Source organism: Schistocerca americana, chromosome X, assembly GCF_021461395.2.
Source record: "Schistocerca americana isolate TAMUIC-IGC-003095 chromosome X, iqSchAmer2.1, whole genome shotgun sequence".
In the NCBI taxonomy this organism is placed as follows: Eukaryota; Metazoa; Arthropoda; class Insecta; order Orthoptera; family Acrididae; genus Schistocerca; species Schistocerca americana.
In genome coordinates this window covers 160,254,585-160,267,891 of record NC_060130.1, presented here as the reverse complement: position 1 = coordinate 160,267,891, position 13,307 = coordinate 160,254,585, and the positions used below count along the sequence as shown (strand labels likewise).

The window sequence follows — 13,307 nt, the reverse complement described above, 5'->3', positions numbered from 1 at the left end:
AACAGAGATACACATTCACAGAGACACACACAGAGAGAGGGGCGTCGCAGAGAACACAGAGAGCATTCCAGAGGGCCCCAGAGAGCCAAAACACCAAGAAGAATCGCTCCCTGGCTTTTGGAAAGTCTTTTTATTCAAGGTCAACGCTTTATTTACGATAATACAGAGTTAAGTCACCAACAAGTGATACATCTTCACAGCAACCATGACCGTTACACCAAAAATATACAGCCTCATCATCATTTACCTTCCTGCGACCACGAGTACGTATAGACAAAGGTTGCGCAGGAACTAAATAAGAACTACTACCACCTACAACTTCACTAAAATGAAAAGTACGATAAGAAATTACATTTCTACGAGCAAAACTCTCAAGGCCACCGTACTCACTTATGCCTCCACATTTAGCAAACACAACAGTTAACCAACCATTACAGTTACCAGGCGGAGTAGCACCAACCTGACTCACAGCAAAATCAAATCCACAACCTAAAAACGCACACGGTCCATCAATAACAGCATGAGAAGTGATGCCTTTAACTTTGTTCTTAGCAGTTGTGGAAAGTACTGAAGTCTACATTGAGAATCAATCGGTCCTCGAATGCACAAATTAGCCTGTAAAGTTTCTGATTTGTAATCAGTTTCAGTTTTAGCGCCAGTGGGTGCCAACGATGGAACTAACACCATCCCATGAAATGAAAAGTAAAAACGTGAAACACATGGATCGTTTAACTGTAAATAAAACAACGCGGAAGGCAGACGCTGCCGCTTCGGTTCTCCAAATAAATACGGAGAAACAGGTGAAATGGTTTCTCCTGCTTACTAGCATGTGATCTGATACTAATATTCACGCAGTCACAAGTTATTATGACATCGTATTGTCTCTCTTAGAGGTTACGAGTGGGAACCGTTATAACACACTGTGTAACGTTCTTGGCTCATTGAACCATAATTATTCTACAGTAGCAAACAACGGACATCACTGGAAAATGTTGATCGGTGTATGTGACCAAGGAACGCTACATGTGTCTTTTCGCACACGGTATCATAGCTCGGTAGGGCCCTTCATTTAGCTGATGCGGCACTGCTGGAAATACCCTACACTCTGGTTGTCTGCTGGGTTGCTGCGTGCTCACCAAAACTTATTACTTCATTACATAATATTTTTTTAAAACAAGACGTCAAATAGAAATTTGCGTAAGCGCAAAGGGTGTCTCATCAGTGTAGTCATTAAGAAGCACCAAAGAAAATAATCTGACAATAGCATTTGAGTCGTAAGAACATTCATCTACATCTACTTGATTACTCTTCTATTCACAATAAAGTGCCTGGCAGAGGGTTCAATGAACCACCATCAAGCTGTCTTTCTCCGTTCCACTCTCGAACGGAGAGCGGGAAAAATTTTTTCTGTGCGAGCCCTGATTTCTCTTATTTTATCATGAGATCATTTCACTGTATGTAGGTGGGTGCCAACAGAATGTTTTCGCAATCGGAGGTGATTGAAACTCCATGAGAAGGTCCCGTCGCAACGAAAAACGCCTTTGTTTTAATGATTGCCACTCCAATTCACGTATCATGTCTGTGGCACTATCTCCCCTATTTCGCGGTAGTGCAAAACGAGCCACCCTTCTTTGAACTTTTTCGATAGCATCCGTCAGTCCCACCTGATGCGTATCCCACAACGCACAGCAATACTCCAGAATAGGGCGGACAAGCGTGGTGTAAGCAGTCTCTTTAGTAGACCTGCTGCACCTTCCAAGTGTTCTGTCAATGAATCGCAGTCTTTGGTTTGCTCTACCCACAACATTACTTATGTGATCATTCCAATTTATTTTATTTGTAATTGTAATCCCTAAGTATTTAGTTCAATTTATAGCCTTAAGATTTGTGTGACTTTATTTTAGTACTAGTGTGAATAACTTCAGACTTTTCTTTATTCAGAGTCAGTTTCCACTTTTCTCACCATACAGATATCTTATCTAAATCATTTTGCAATTTGTTTTGGTCATCTCATGATTTTGCAAGACGGTAAATGACAGCATCATCTGCAAACAATCTAATAGGGCTACTCAGATTGTCTACTATGTCGTTAATATAGATCAGGAACAACAGAGGGCTTATAACATTGATGAACAGCCCGAATAACTCGATCTGTTGTCTAGTTGTAATGAACGATGCCCCATGAAAGTGATCCACGCTGGGTGTGAGAGAGTTCTAGACTAGCCGGCAGCCAGTGAAGTTGTCTATTATCGGGCTAGGCTGTTAGTGTTCAAGTCTTCCCGGAAGCCAGTAAAGCTGCATTTCGTGTTGTGAGACTGCAAGCAATGCAGAGCATTCCTCGTTAACACAGTTTTGTCTACTGTTCGTTTGTGCACGAAAAGGATATTTATTAGACCTACATTTGTGAATTATTTAGCATATTGATGTATCCTCAACAGAAATAGATCCTACGGGTTCAAAGCAGCGGACGTGGGAGGCATCGGTATTGACGAGCCAGGATCGATACACTTATCAAAGATTCGTTCAAATGGTTCAAATGGCTCTGAGCACTATGCGGCAACTTCTGAGGTCATCAGTCGCCTAGAACTTAGAACGAATTAAACCTAACTAACCTAAGGACATCACACACATCCATGCCCGAGGCACGATTCGAACCTGCGACCGTAGCAGTCGCTCGGCTCCAGACTGTATCGCCTAGAACCGCAAGGCCACTCCGGAAGGCAAAGATTCGTGTTACGTATTCTACAAAGGTCACATGGATTTGTGCCGGTACACCAACATGCATGTACCACATACGCATCTTTTCATCATAAACATCCAAACGATACACTGGCTTGTGTTTCAGGAAATGAAAGTATACACGACCAGTAAGTCGGCCAGACAGAAAATGTGGCCTTATCGTGGAAACCATTGGTTTCCAGACCTATGTTTACCTAAATTATTTGCTTGTTTCATCATCCTCTACTCGTTACTATTGTCTGTATCTGTAATAGTTACAGATTCTATATCACATAAGGGGCAGTCAACTGAAAACGAAAACGAGACAGATGTAAAAAGTAAGTGAACTGTTAATTATTTCAAAAATAATCGCCAAATCTGTTTATAGATTTATTCCACTGTTAAGGCCTTCATGGAAAAAATATTTTCGGTTGCCTACAGAGTGATGATTATGCCGAGGTGTGCACCTCTCCGCCCGTCCACACGTTGCCAAGATGGTTTCGAGTACGCTGCAGAAGTTTCTCTGCGAAGCCTTTACGCATCCCCCGTGCAGCCTCGATTTTTCTCCGGGGGATTTCCATATTTTTCGAATCCTGAAGAAAGACATTCGTGGCCATCGGTTTGTTTCAGACAAAGAGAGCCAAGCCTGGGTACAACATGGTTCCATAGGCAACCGCAAACGTTTTTCCATGAAGGCATTGACTGTCTCCTGTCACAGTGGGATAAATGTATTAGCAATTATGACGATTACTTTTGAAATAATGAATAGTTTACTTAGCTTTTTTCCATCTGTCTTGTTTTAATTTGAGTGCCCCTCGTAACTTACGGGGTGCATAGTGTATACCCTAGACAGTAATAAAATTATAACAATCAACATCGTCACACGCCAACGTTTTAGGAGACATTTCGGACAGGTTAGGAATTTAAACCAGGACACTGCGGAAAAATCTGGTAATCAGGAATTTTATTTCACCACCGCCATTCTCTTTGCCAGGCAAATACGAGGTGCATTCAAGTTCTAAGGCCTCCGATTTTTTTTTCTAATTAACTACTCATCCGAAAACGATGAAACTGGCGTTACTTCTCGACGTTATTGCCCTGCAGATGTACACATTTTTCACAACGCTGACGCCATGATTAAATGGCAGCGGCGAAGGCTTCTTTAGGAGTCTGTTTTGACCACTGGAAAATCTCTGAGGCAATAGCAGCACAGCTGGTGAATGTGCGGCCACGGAGAGTGTCTTTCATTGTTGGAAAAAGCCAAAAGTCACTAGGAGCCAGGTCAGGTGAGTAGGGAGCATGAGGAATCACTTCAAAGTTGTTATCACAAAGAAACTGTTGCGTAACGTTAGCTCGATGTGCGGGTGCGTTGTCTTGGTGAAACAGCACACGCGCAGCCTTTCCCGGACGTTTTTGTTGCAGTGCAGGAAGGAATTTGTTCTTCAAAAGATTTTTGTAGGGTGCACCTGTTACCGTAGTGCCCTTTGGAACGCAATGGGTAAGGATTACGCCCTCGCTGACCCAGAACATGGACACCATCATTTTTTCAGCACTGGCGGTTACCCGAAATTTTTTTGGTGGTGGTGAATCTGTGTGCTTCCATTGAGCTGACTGGCGCTTTGTTTCTGGATTGAATAATGGCATCCACGTCTCATCCATTGTCACAACCGACGAAAAGAAAGTCCCATTCATGCTGTCGTTGTGCGTCAACATTGCTTGGCAACATGCCACACGGACAGCCGTGTGGTCGTCCGTCAGCATTCGTGGCACCCACCTGGATGACACTTTTCGCATTTTCAGGTCGTCATGCAGGATTGTGTGCACAGAACCCACATAAATGCCAACTCTGGAGGTGATCTGTTCAACAGTCATTCGGCGATCCCCCAAAACAATTCCCTCCACTTTCTCGATCATGTTGTCAGACCGGCTTGTGCGAGCCCGAGGTTGTTTCGGATTGTTGTCACACAATGTTCTGCCTACAATAAACTATCGCACCCACGAACGCACTTTCGACACACCCATAACTCCATCACCACATGTCTCCGTCAACTGTTGATGAATTTCAATTGGTTTCACACCACGCAAATTCAGAAAACGAATTATTGCACGCTGTTCAAGTAAGGAAAACGTCGCCATTTTAAGTATTTAAAACAGTTCTCATTCTCGCCGCTGGCGGTAAAATTCCATCTGCCGTACGGTGCTGCCATCTCTGGGACGTATTGACAATGAATGCAGACTCATTTTAAAACAATGCGCATGCTTCTATCTCTTTCCAGCCCGGAGAAAAAAAATCGGAGGCCTTAGAACTTGAATGCACCTCGTACTGTTGAGGAAACTTTCTTCCACCACCTGGAATCAAACCGGCTACCTCTGGCTCGAGTGCCACCACACTAGTGTCAGCAACGGAGTTCGCAGCCTTTTTCATTCCATTACATCTTCGACGATGCAAAGATGCGAAGCTTGACAATTGTAACCACATCTTTCGATATTGTTGATGTTCAATATCCCATGACCAGTGAGCTACTAAAATTGGAAACATTTGCTCGTCTGACAATGCTCTAAGAAGGAACCAGCCACAGACTTTGGAAAAAATAGAATTAATTTAGTATTAATTATGGCGTCAATGGAGAATATAATTCTGAATAGTCTATCAGGGATGTGAGAGCTTCTCCTGCAGCGTTCACAGGTGCTCCAACTCAGCACTGGAAATCAGGCCAATAGCAGAGTGGTTAAGACACAGCAACTTGATCGGCAGCTGCGGCAGATTCTACAGAAGCCTTCGCTCTAAGTAGCCGAGTGCCACCTTAAGTGGACCGTTTAGTACAAATCACTGCAAATAGTTAATGGGCCCCCTCCTTGTCCTTCTAAGGCCCATGTGGCGAAGCGGAGAAGGCTCTTGAGCTTAACTGGTTAAACGGCGTTCTCACTGCTTGTTTGCACCCTCCTTTGTGCAGAAGGTCGAAGACGTACAAAATGCATACTGAAACTGTTCACGCATTTTTTAACAGATGAGCAAGGACGCGGGCGAAGTTTCTTTTTATTTAAACCACGTTAATGACGTTGCACAGATTTTGGTACCAGTTATTGATTTCGTTTGAAGTTTTCTTTCGTAGAAATGCGCACAGTGTGATTTCGTAACGCGCACTTGTCACAGGAATAGACACTACGTCGTAGTTTCCTAATCCACCCTAACGACTTGTGTGACATAACGATTGTTACATAACCTTTCCGATATAGTCAAAGGAAGAAGAGAGACAAGACGTAAGCGCCCCTACGATGCCGAGGTCATTAGCGTCGAAGCACTGGCTCATTTGGAGAAGGCTAGGGCAGGAAATCGGCTTTTGTCTTGTTAGAAGATCTTCTCAGCATTCTCAGAAGTTGTTCAGGGAATCCATGAAAGACTTACATCATGATAGACGAACGAGGACTTAGAACCCATTCTTCAACATTACGAGTCCAGTGCCTTTCCCACTGTTCTACCTCGCTCGCTACATACCTCTCATACCGATTAACAAGTATGACAGCTCATCTAGGAAGCAATTCTCGATCAGGTGCAGCCAAGATACATGGATAATACTTCACGGAACACTTTAGTAATGCAGTTTATGTATCGGAATCTGATATGGAACAGTAAATCGCTTATCTTCTTCCTCTCTAAAATTTTGCAGGAAACATTTCACCGTAGTAAACCTGCTACTGAGATATGATGAGCAGATTGACCCTTTTGTACAGTTGTTGATAGAAATGCAATGGGCAAAAATACAGTCATGCAGAGTATTGTGGCAATATTGTTAACGGAAATAAATCTGAAATACGTCAGCTGTAGCATTTAGCTCCTTTCGCCAAAGTGATGCTGATCTCACAGTGTGATGATTCTCTTATTTAGTTTTCTGTACCTAACCAATGCAGTGTAGACATTTTGCCTGTTGGGTTCTCTCTCGTGATCTTCGGGTGGTGTTTGTTCAACGATTTTCCTGACTTTTAGGCAGCATGAGTGGCTAGCATTTTCAAATGTTCACCCTCCACTGTTGGTGGTCGAGGAGAAACGTTTTACAGTATTACTCACTCGTGTTGGTGAAACGCCAGGAAAATCGTTAAACAAACGCCTGTCGATGACCCGGACAAAAGCGAACAGGCAATACGTCGGCAAGTAACCACGAAAACATAAACTATTTTGCAACATAGTGTCGTCGTTTCTGAAATATGACCTCACAACATGTGACCGATATTTGTTTGATAAGCTGGTGTGTCAAAGCAGACATATTTACAACACGTATTCTGTTAGTGATTATATTGACAGGTACAGAAATAATGTTTTAACTTGATACTCACCATCACTGCTGCAACGAGAGTCCACCTTCCTTCGCTTCAGCTTCAGGTCTTGGAAGAGGCTCATCGTGTCCAATTCACACGGGGTAGTCGTAAGGGTCATACTTCCTGAAAGAACGAAGAAAGCGAAATGCGTATTAGAGCTAAGGCAGTAGTGTGTTTTCTAGCAACTATGCAAAAGCTCTAATTATATTGGTCTCGTTTCCATAAGTACTCTTATAGTTTATCGTTAGCATAAATCGAGATTAACCCACTTGCTAAGGCCGCACTATAATAACACTGATGGGAAGACGACATCCTTCACAGTGTTGCTCTCGGGTTCAGTCCTACGAAGCAGAGAGTTCTCATTCTCGAAACATCCCCCAGGCTATGGCTGAGCCATGTCTCCGCAATATCCTTTCTTTCAGGAGTGCTAGTTCTGCCAGGTTCGCAGGAGAGCTTCTGTTAAGTTTGGAAGGTGGAGACGAGGTACTGGCAGAAGTAAAGCTGTGAGTACGGGGCGTGAGTCGTGCTTGGGTAGTTCAGTTTGTAGAGCACTTGCCCGCGAAAGGCAAAGGTCCCGAGATCGAGTCTCGATCCGGCACACAGTTTTAATCTGCCAGGAGGTTTCAGAGAGTTCTCCTTGTTTGGAACTCCGTCCACGTACTTCACTGGCTGAATCAACCTATTATACAGGGTGTCTGGTAATACGTCAAGGACGTGGGGCTGCAGCTGGACTCGTAGTTGGTTCAAATGGCTCTGAGCACTATGGGACTTAACATCTGAGGTCACCAGTCAGTCCCCTAGAACTTAGAACTACTTAAACCTAACTAACCTAAGGACATCACACACATCCATGCCGGAGGCAGGATTCGAACCTGCGACCGTAGGATCGCGTGGTTCCAGACTGAAGCGCCTAGAACCGCTCGGCCACATCGGCCGGCGGACCCGTAGTACTTGAATAATGATAACAAAATCAGCGGCTGTATTGAAATCTAACGTCGTTTATTCTTTTTTAACACAGGCTACCAGTTTCGACGCCACATGATGACATCTTCGTTCCCCGAACGTAACCTGCCATCCACATCCGTTTTCATTTGCAATGCAGAGAATCGTATGCAGCGGGCCAAAATTAACTGGATTCCGTGCCTTCCTTACGTGGCAATAACAAGCCCAGCGTGGACAGACGACAACTAGCCCAGTGTTGATGGAAAGTGTCGGTTTCCCGCTACAAACAAGATGATTTTTAAAGCGGAATTTTACGTGCTCATTCGACAGAGCGGTCACAGATTGGTCCAGTCCGATATTTGTTTAATCGATATGTATTAATAGGGACAGTAAAAAGCGAAGACGAACCAGTATTGCAGCAGCGACAAGACGGCCATGGCCTGCGCTGACTGCGACCACCATGCGGCAGCGCTGCTCAGTCGCAGTTGGAGTAGTGCTTATTCTTCGTGTTCGACTGCCCCTGTTAATACATATCGATAAAGCAAATATCGCACTGGACTACTTTGGGACCACTATATTGATTGGGCTCGTAAAATTCCTTTTTAAAAATCATATTGTTTGTAACAGTGAGCAAATCGACACAGGGCGTCATATGAGAGACTTGATGAGCTGTTTAGGCTGACTTTACCTGCCCAGTGCAGAATCTAAATTGCAAATATCTGTAGAAACATCAGAGAAAATGCGACTGACGACTCTTCGGAGGGACACCCGGCACACGCGAAAGCCGATCAGTTTCTTCCACAGTAGCGCCCAGCACAAAATATATCTAATCCCACAGACAAGGTGAATCTATCTTCTTTGCTTCACTGACATGTGGATCATCACAAAAAGTTCTATCTGCTCTAATAAGGGAGCAGTAATATACACTACTGGCCATTAAAATTGCTACACCAAGAAGAAATGCAGATGATAAGCGGGTATTCATTGGACAAATATATTATACTAGAACTGACATGTGATTACATTTTCACGCAATTTGGGTGCATAGATCTTGAGAAATCAGTACCTAGAACAACCACCTTTGCCGGCCAGTGTGGCCGAGCGGTTCTAGGCGCTTCAGTCAGGGACGGCGCGACCGCTACGGTCGCAGGTTCCAATCCTACCACGGGCATGGATGTGTGTGATGTCCTTAGGTTAGTTAGGTTTAAATAGTTCTAAGTTCTAGGGGACTGATGACCTCAAAGTTAAGTCCCATAGTGCTCAATGCCATTTGAACGAACCACCTCTGGCCGTAATAACGGCCTTAATACGCCTGGGCATTGAGTCAAACAGAGCTTGGATGGCGTGTACAGGTACAGCTGCCCATGCAGCTTCAACACGATACCACAGTTCATCAAGAGTCGTGACTGGCGTAATGTGACGAGCCAGTTGCTCGGCCACCATTGACCAGACGTTTTCAATTGGTGAGAGATCTGGAGAATGTGCTGGCCAGGGCAGCAGTCGAACATTTTCTGTATCCAGAAAGGCCCTTACAGGACCTGCAACGTGCGATCGTGCATTATCCTGCTGAAATGTAGGGTTTCACAGAGATCGAATGAAGGGTAGAGCCACGGGTCGTAACACATCTGAAATATAACGTCCACTGTTCAACGTGCCGTCAATGCGAACAAGAGGTGACCGAGACGTGTAACCAGTGCCACCCCATACCATCACGCCGGGTGATACGCCAGTATGGCAATGACGAATACACGCTTCCAATGTGCGTTCACCGTGATGTCGCCAAACACGGATGCGACCATCATGAAGCGCTTAGAACCTCAGCGGCCACAACGGCCGGCCTCTGTTTGGTCACCCAGTTTTTGATTTTCCGAGCTTTCGCTCAAACTGCTAAGCCAAACGTTGGGATAGTTCCTTTGAAAAAGACACAGTAGATTATCTTTCTCATTCTTGACTATGCAGAACTTGTGCTCCGTCTCTAATATTCTCGTGGTGGACGGTACTTCAAACGCTCACCCCTCCTTCCTTCTTTCCTCAAATGAAGAAAGGATGTGCAAGTTTAACAACTTTTCGACAGTACGCTGTCTCAGTTGCAGAAGGATGAGGCAGGAAGCGACTTTGACCTTATAAAACGAACAATTTCGACATTCGTCTGAAATGTTTTAGAGAAACGAACACAATCTAAATTGCGGTAGCCGGACGCCAATCTGAAGACCACTCCTTCCTAATGAGTCTTACGCACTGCTCCACCCAAATAGTTTTTTTAAAACTACATTGTACATATGTGAAGCGATGGATAGATATGGTGGTGGTGGGGTTATACCATGCCATGCCATACGAAGATAATCCTTGGCGTTCAGGGCCAGGGGTCATAAGAGACACGAAACGTTTTTTAAAGAGTTCTCGGACATACGACTAAAGAAGAGAGAAAATTACGTTTCTCTCTAGTTAGACAAATCGTTTCTCATTACTACGAACAAGACGAGGAATAATACGAAAGCTGTGTATACGATTTCAGCGGAAAGTAATTATAGACCTCTTACAATAACTGTTTTTGCATGGAGTATCACTTCATTCATTAAACATGTATTAGTAATTCGCTGACAGTAAACTTTGTTGAAAAGAACGAAGAGCTTGTAAACGTCAGCTGGTCTCACTGAAATGTGACTCAGGCGACAACGCAATACCTTCTCTTGTGTCTTTGTTCACAGGAATCGCGCTGTAAATCGTATTGAGATGTTAGTGGGCGTTGCTACACCCTTCATTATAGCGTCATCTACGTATCCAACAACTATGAAAACGTGTTAAAAATTGTAGCTGTTATTTCTGCAACGGCGCGAAACGCCATAACGTATCGCCAGACAACACATGTCTACGTAATGAGTTGAAGCTTTTGCTGTAAAACAAATAATATCGACTAGCAGATAACAGGGTCAATGATACGGAAAGAGAGTTAGAACAGTTCTTTGCCAACCTACATCATATGAGTTGTTGTGCGCCGCTTTTAATCCTGCGTTGTAGCTCCCTCTGCCGAGGGAAATCTACCACTTGGACAGACCTTCATTGAACCTAGCCGGTATAAAAAAAAACTGTGCCTCATTTATTGACGAGGAGGCCTTGCCCTTATCTCTTTATCGTGTTACGTTTTCCAGGTACGTACATGAAGCTGAAACAAAGGGACAGCCTGGAATTCTCACAGATGGTTGCGTAAACGCGTCCAAGTTTCTTTTCAGTTTGAAATCATAGCTTTCTATCCTATCAGGCTATCCTTCTTAGGAATTGCCAGGTACATTTCCACTGGAGGATAAAGCGTATAACCCACAATCGATGACAACTTATTTGTATGCATCAATGGTAAATGGCAAAAAATTAAGAATAAATCGAAATACTCGATGCCCATGAAGACTAACTTGACCTAACTATAGATTCCGTCTTTCAACAATTAAAAAAATAAGAAAACAATTATTCTTAAAGATCTTAAGAGTTGTAAGGTTGGAAAATTTGGAACGAATAATGTCGAGGTGTTGTAACTTTCCAACATTTCTTACAGAGTATGGCGGCATTACTAAACTTCTGTCAGTGAAGTGATAGATAACGAACGTCTTCACAAACCCGTGAGACTTACATTTGCCAACTTTGAATCAATAAATTTCTCTGTTCTCCGGAAATAAAGCTTTGTCGAGAACGGCATTACTAAACTTCTGTCAGTGAAGTGATCGATAACGAACGTCTTCACAAACCCGGTATTGATATTCCCTGAAAACAGGATCATAACCCGAGAAAAAGTTATAACGCGATAGATAACATCTCCGATAAGGGAAAACTGCATGGGAAAAAGAATAAAACAGCAGAAAGTTTCTTACGCGGCGTTCAGTTGGCAACGGTGGAGCGGCTGTATGTAGACTGCATCACTTTCACTGAGGCTAGGTGACGTCATTCGCGGATCACGTGACCAGCGCCGGTCGCTAACCCTACCTGCCTACAAGTAGGTCATTTGTTCAGCAAGCCGCCACTATCTGCCTCTGCTTTATCTGCTCACCGTCTGCAGCGCCAGAACACACTTCCGTAAAACACACTCGCTGCGAATGAGGAACAAATGAGCACTTTAACGCTAACAACACGGTGGATTTACTCGGTATTCGATAGTAAGTAAAATTACCTCGCATTTACTGAATTAAAGACTTGAGATCTCTTACGGTACGTTAGGTGAAATTTTTTAGTAGGAAGCACAGTGACTGCAGTCCGACTAGTAAGAATGCTAATGCGCCTGAATTGTGGGGGCTGACAATATAGTCATAGCAGTAAATGGGATGGTCAATTGGTTTTATTACGACTTATGGAGGTATTTTTTGTCAGTTTTTGGATACTGGTTGCGTGGCAGTTTCTAACATGAACGCCCTACTGAAATGCAAAATGTATCGTATGAACTCCTTTTAAGTGACATATCATTAGAGGAACAGAGTTAACGTTTCTTTTACAGAGCCTGCCTGATTGGCTCTATTTTTACACTTTCGCTGATATATGTTCTAAGGTCTTCAACGATATGTTTTTGCTGTGGTACCGCATAGCGTAGTTTATATGATTAAGAAGTCACCGTTGCCTCTACCTTTCACAAACCCCTGTAAAGATACACGTCCTTAAACTGACATTTGGTCTAACCCCTTTTTCTCGATAATTGCGACAGTAAACTCCAGACAGTGAATAGTTGAAGTGGCAAATTACTGGCCTGGTTTAACTACACGATTGTTTGCTAGTAGCAGCTTTTAATGTCACTGGAAATATATGTACTGAGGTGAAGTATAACTGACCCTCAATAATTTGTAGTCTGTATGTCCTTTGGCGTATCATGTATTGTTTTAACTATAGGACATGAAAGAGTGTTAAACTTTCTGTTCGTTACACTAAGCTCTGACTAGATTGATGCTGACATATGTTTTCGGTCAACAATGTGTATCACTTGTATCTTAGAACTGAATGTGTAACACTGATCAACTCGAAAACTGATTTTAATACCGCGGTGGCTTACTAGGCTATGTCCTGTCCGAGAACCAGTTTACCAGACAAATAGCGGAACTGTATTTAACGCGGTAGCCAGAACATGGCACGAGTTGCTTTGTTTCATAGCGAAAAGCCCTGCCCGGTGCAAAAACCTTAAATGAAAGTACAGTGGAACTGAGAGCTATATCTTGAGATAATTACTCTGATGTCTATCGAGCCATATTACACATCTCATAATTACTACACGCAAATGGAGACTTCGGTACCTCAGCAGTAAGCCATACGAATACTTTATCCGTCGCTCGTATTTGTTTGCGTGGAAGCGCGCGGATGCCACC

At 43.5% G+C, this 13,307-nt stretch overlaps 1 protein-coding gene across 1 annotated transcript in view; it reads right to left on the bottom strand.

The window, feature by feature from the left end:
* Positions 1-13,307, bottom strand: part of LOC124555877 (hormone receptor 4) — a 212,458-nt gene that overhangs the window by 124,152 nt on the left and 74,999 nt on the right. Inside the window, exon 2 of the mRNA XM_047129939.1 lies at positions 7,051-7,155. Within this exon, the coding sequence (XP_046985895.1) occupies positions 7,051-7,150 (100 nt within the window). The 5' untranslated portion in view covers positions 7,151-7,155. The remainder of the gene's footprint in view (positions 1-7,050; positions 7,156-13,307) is intronic.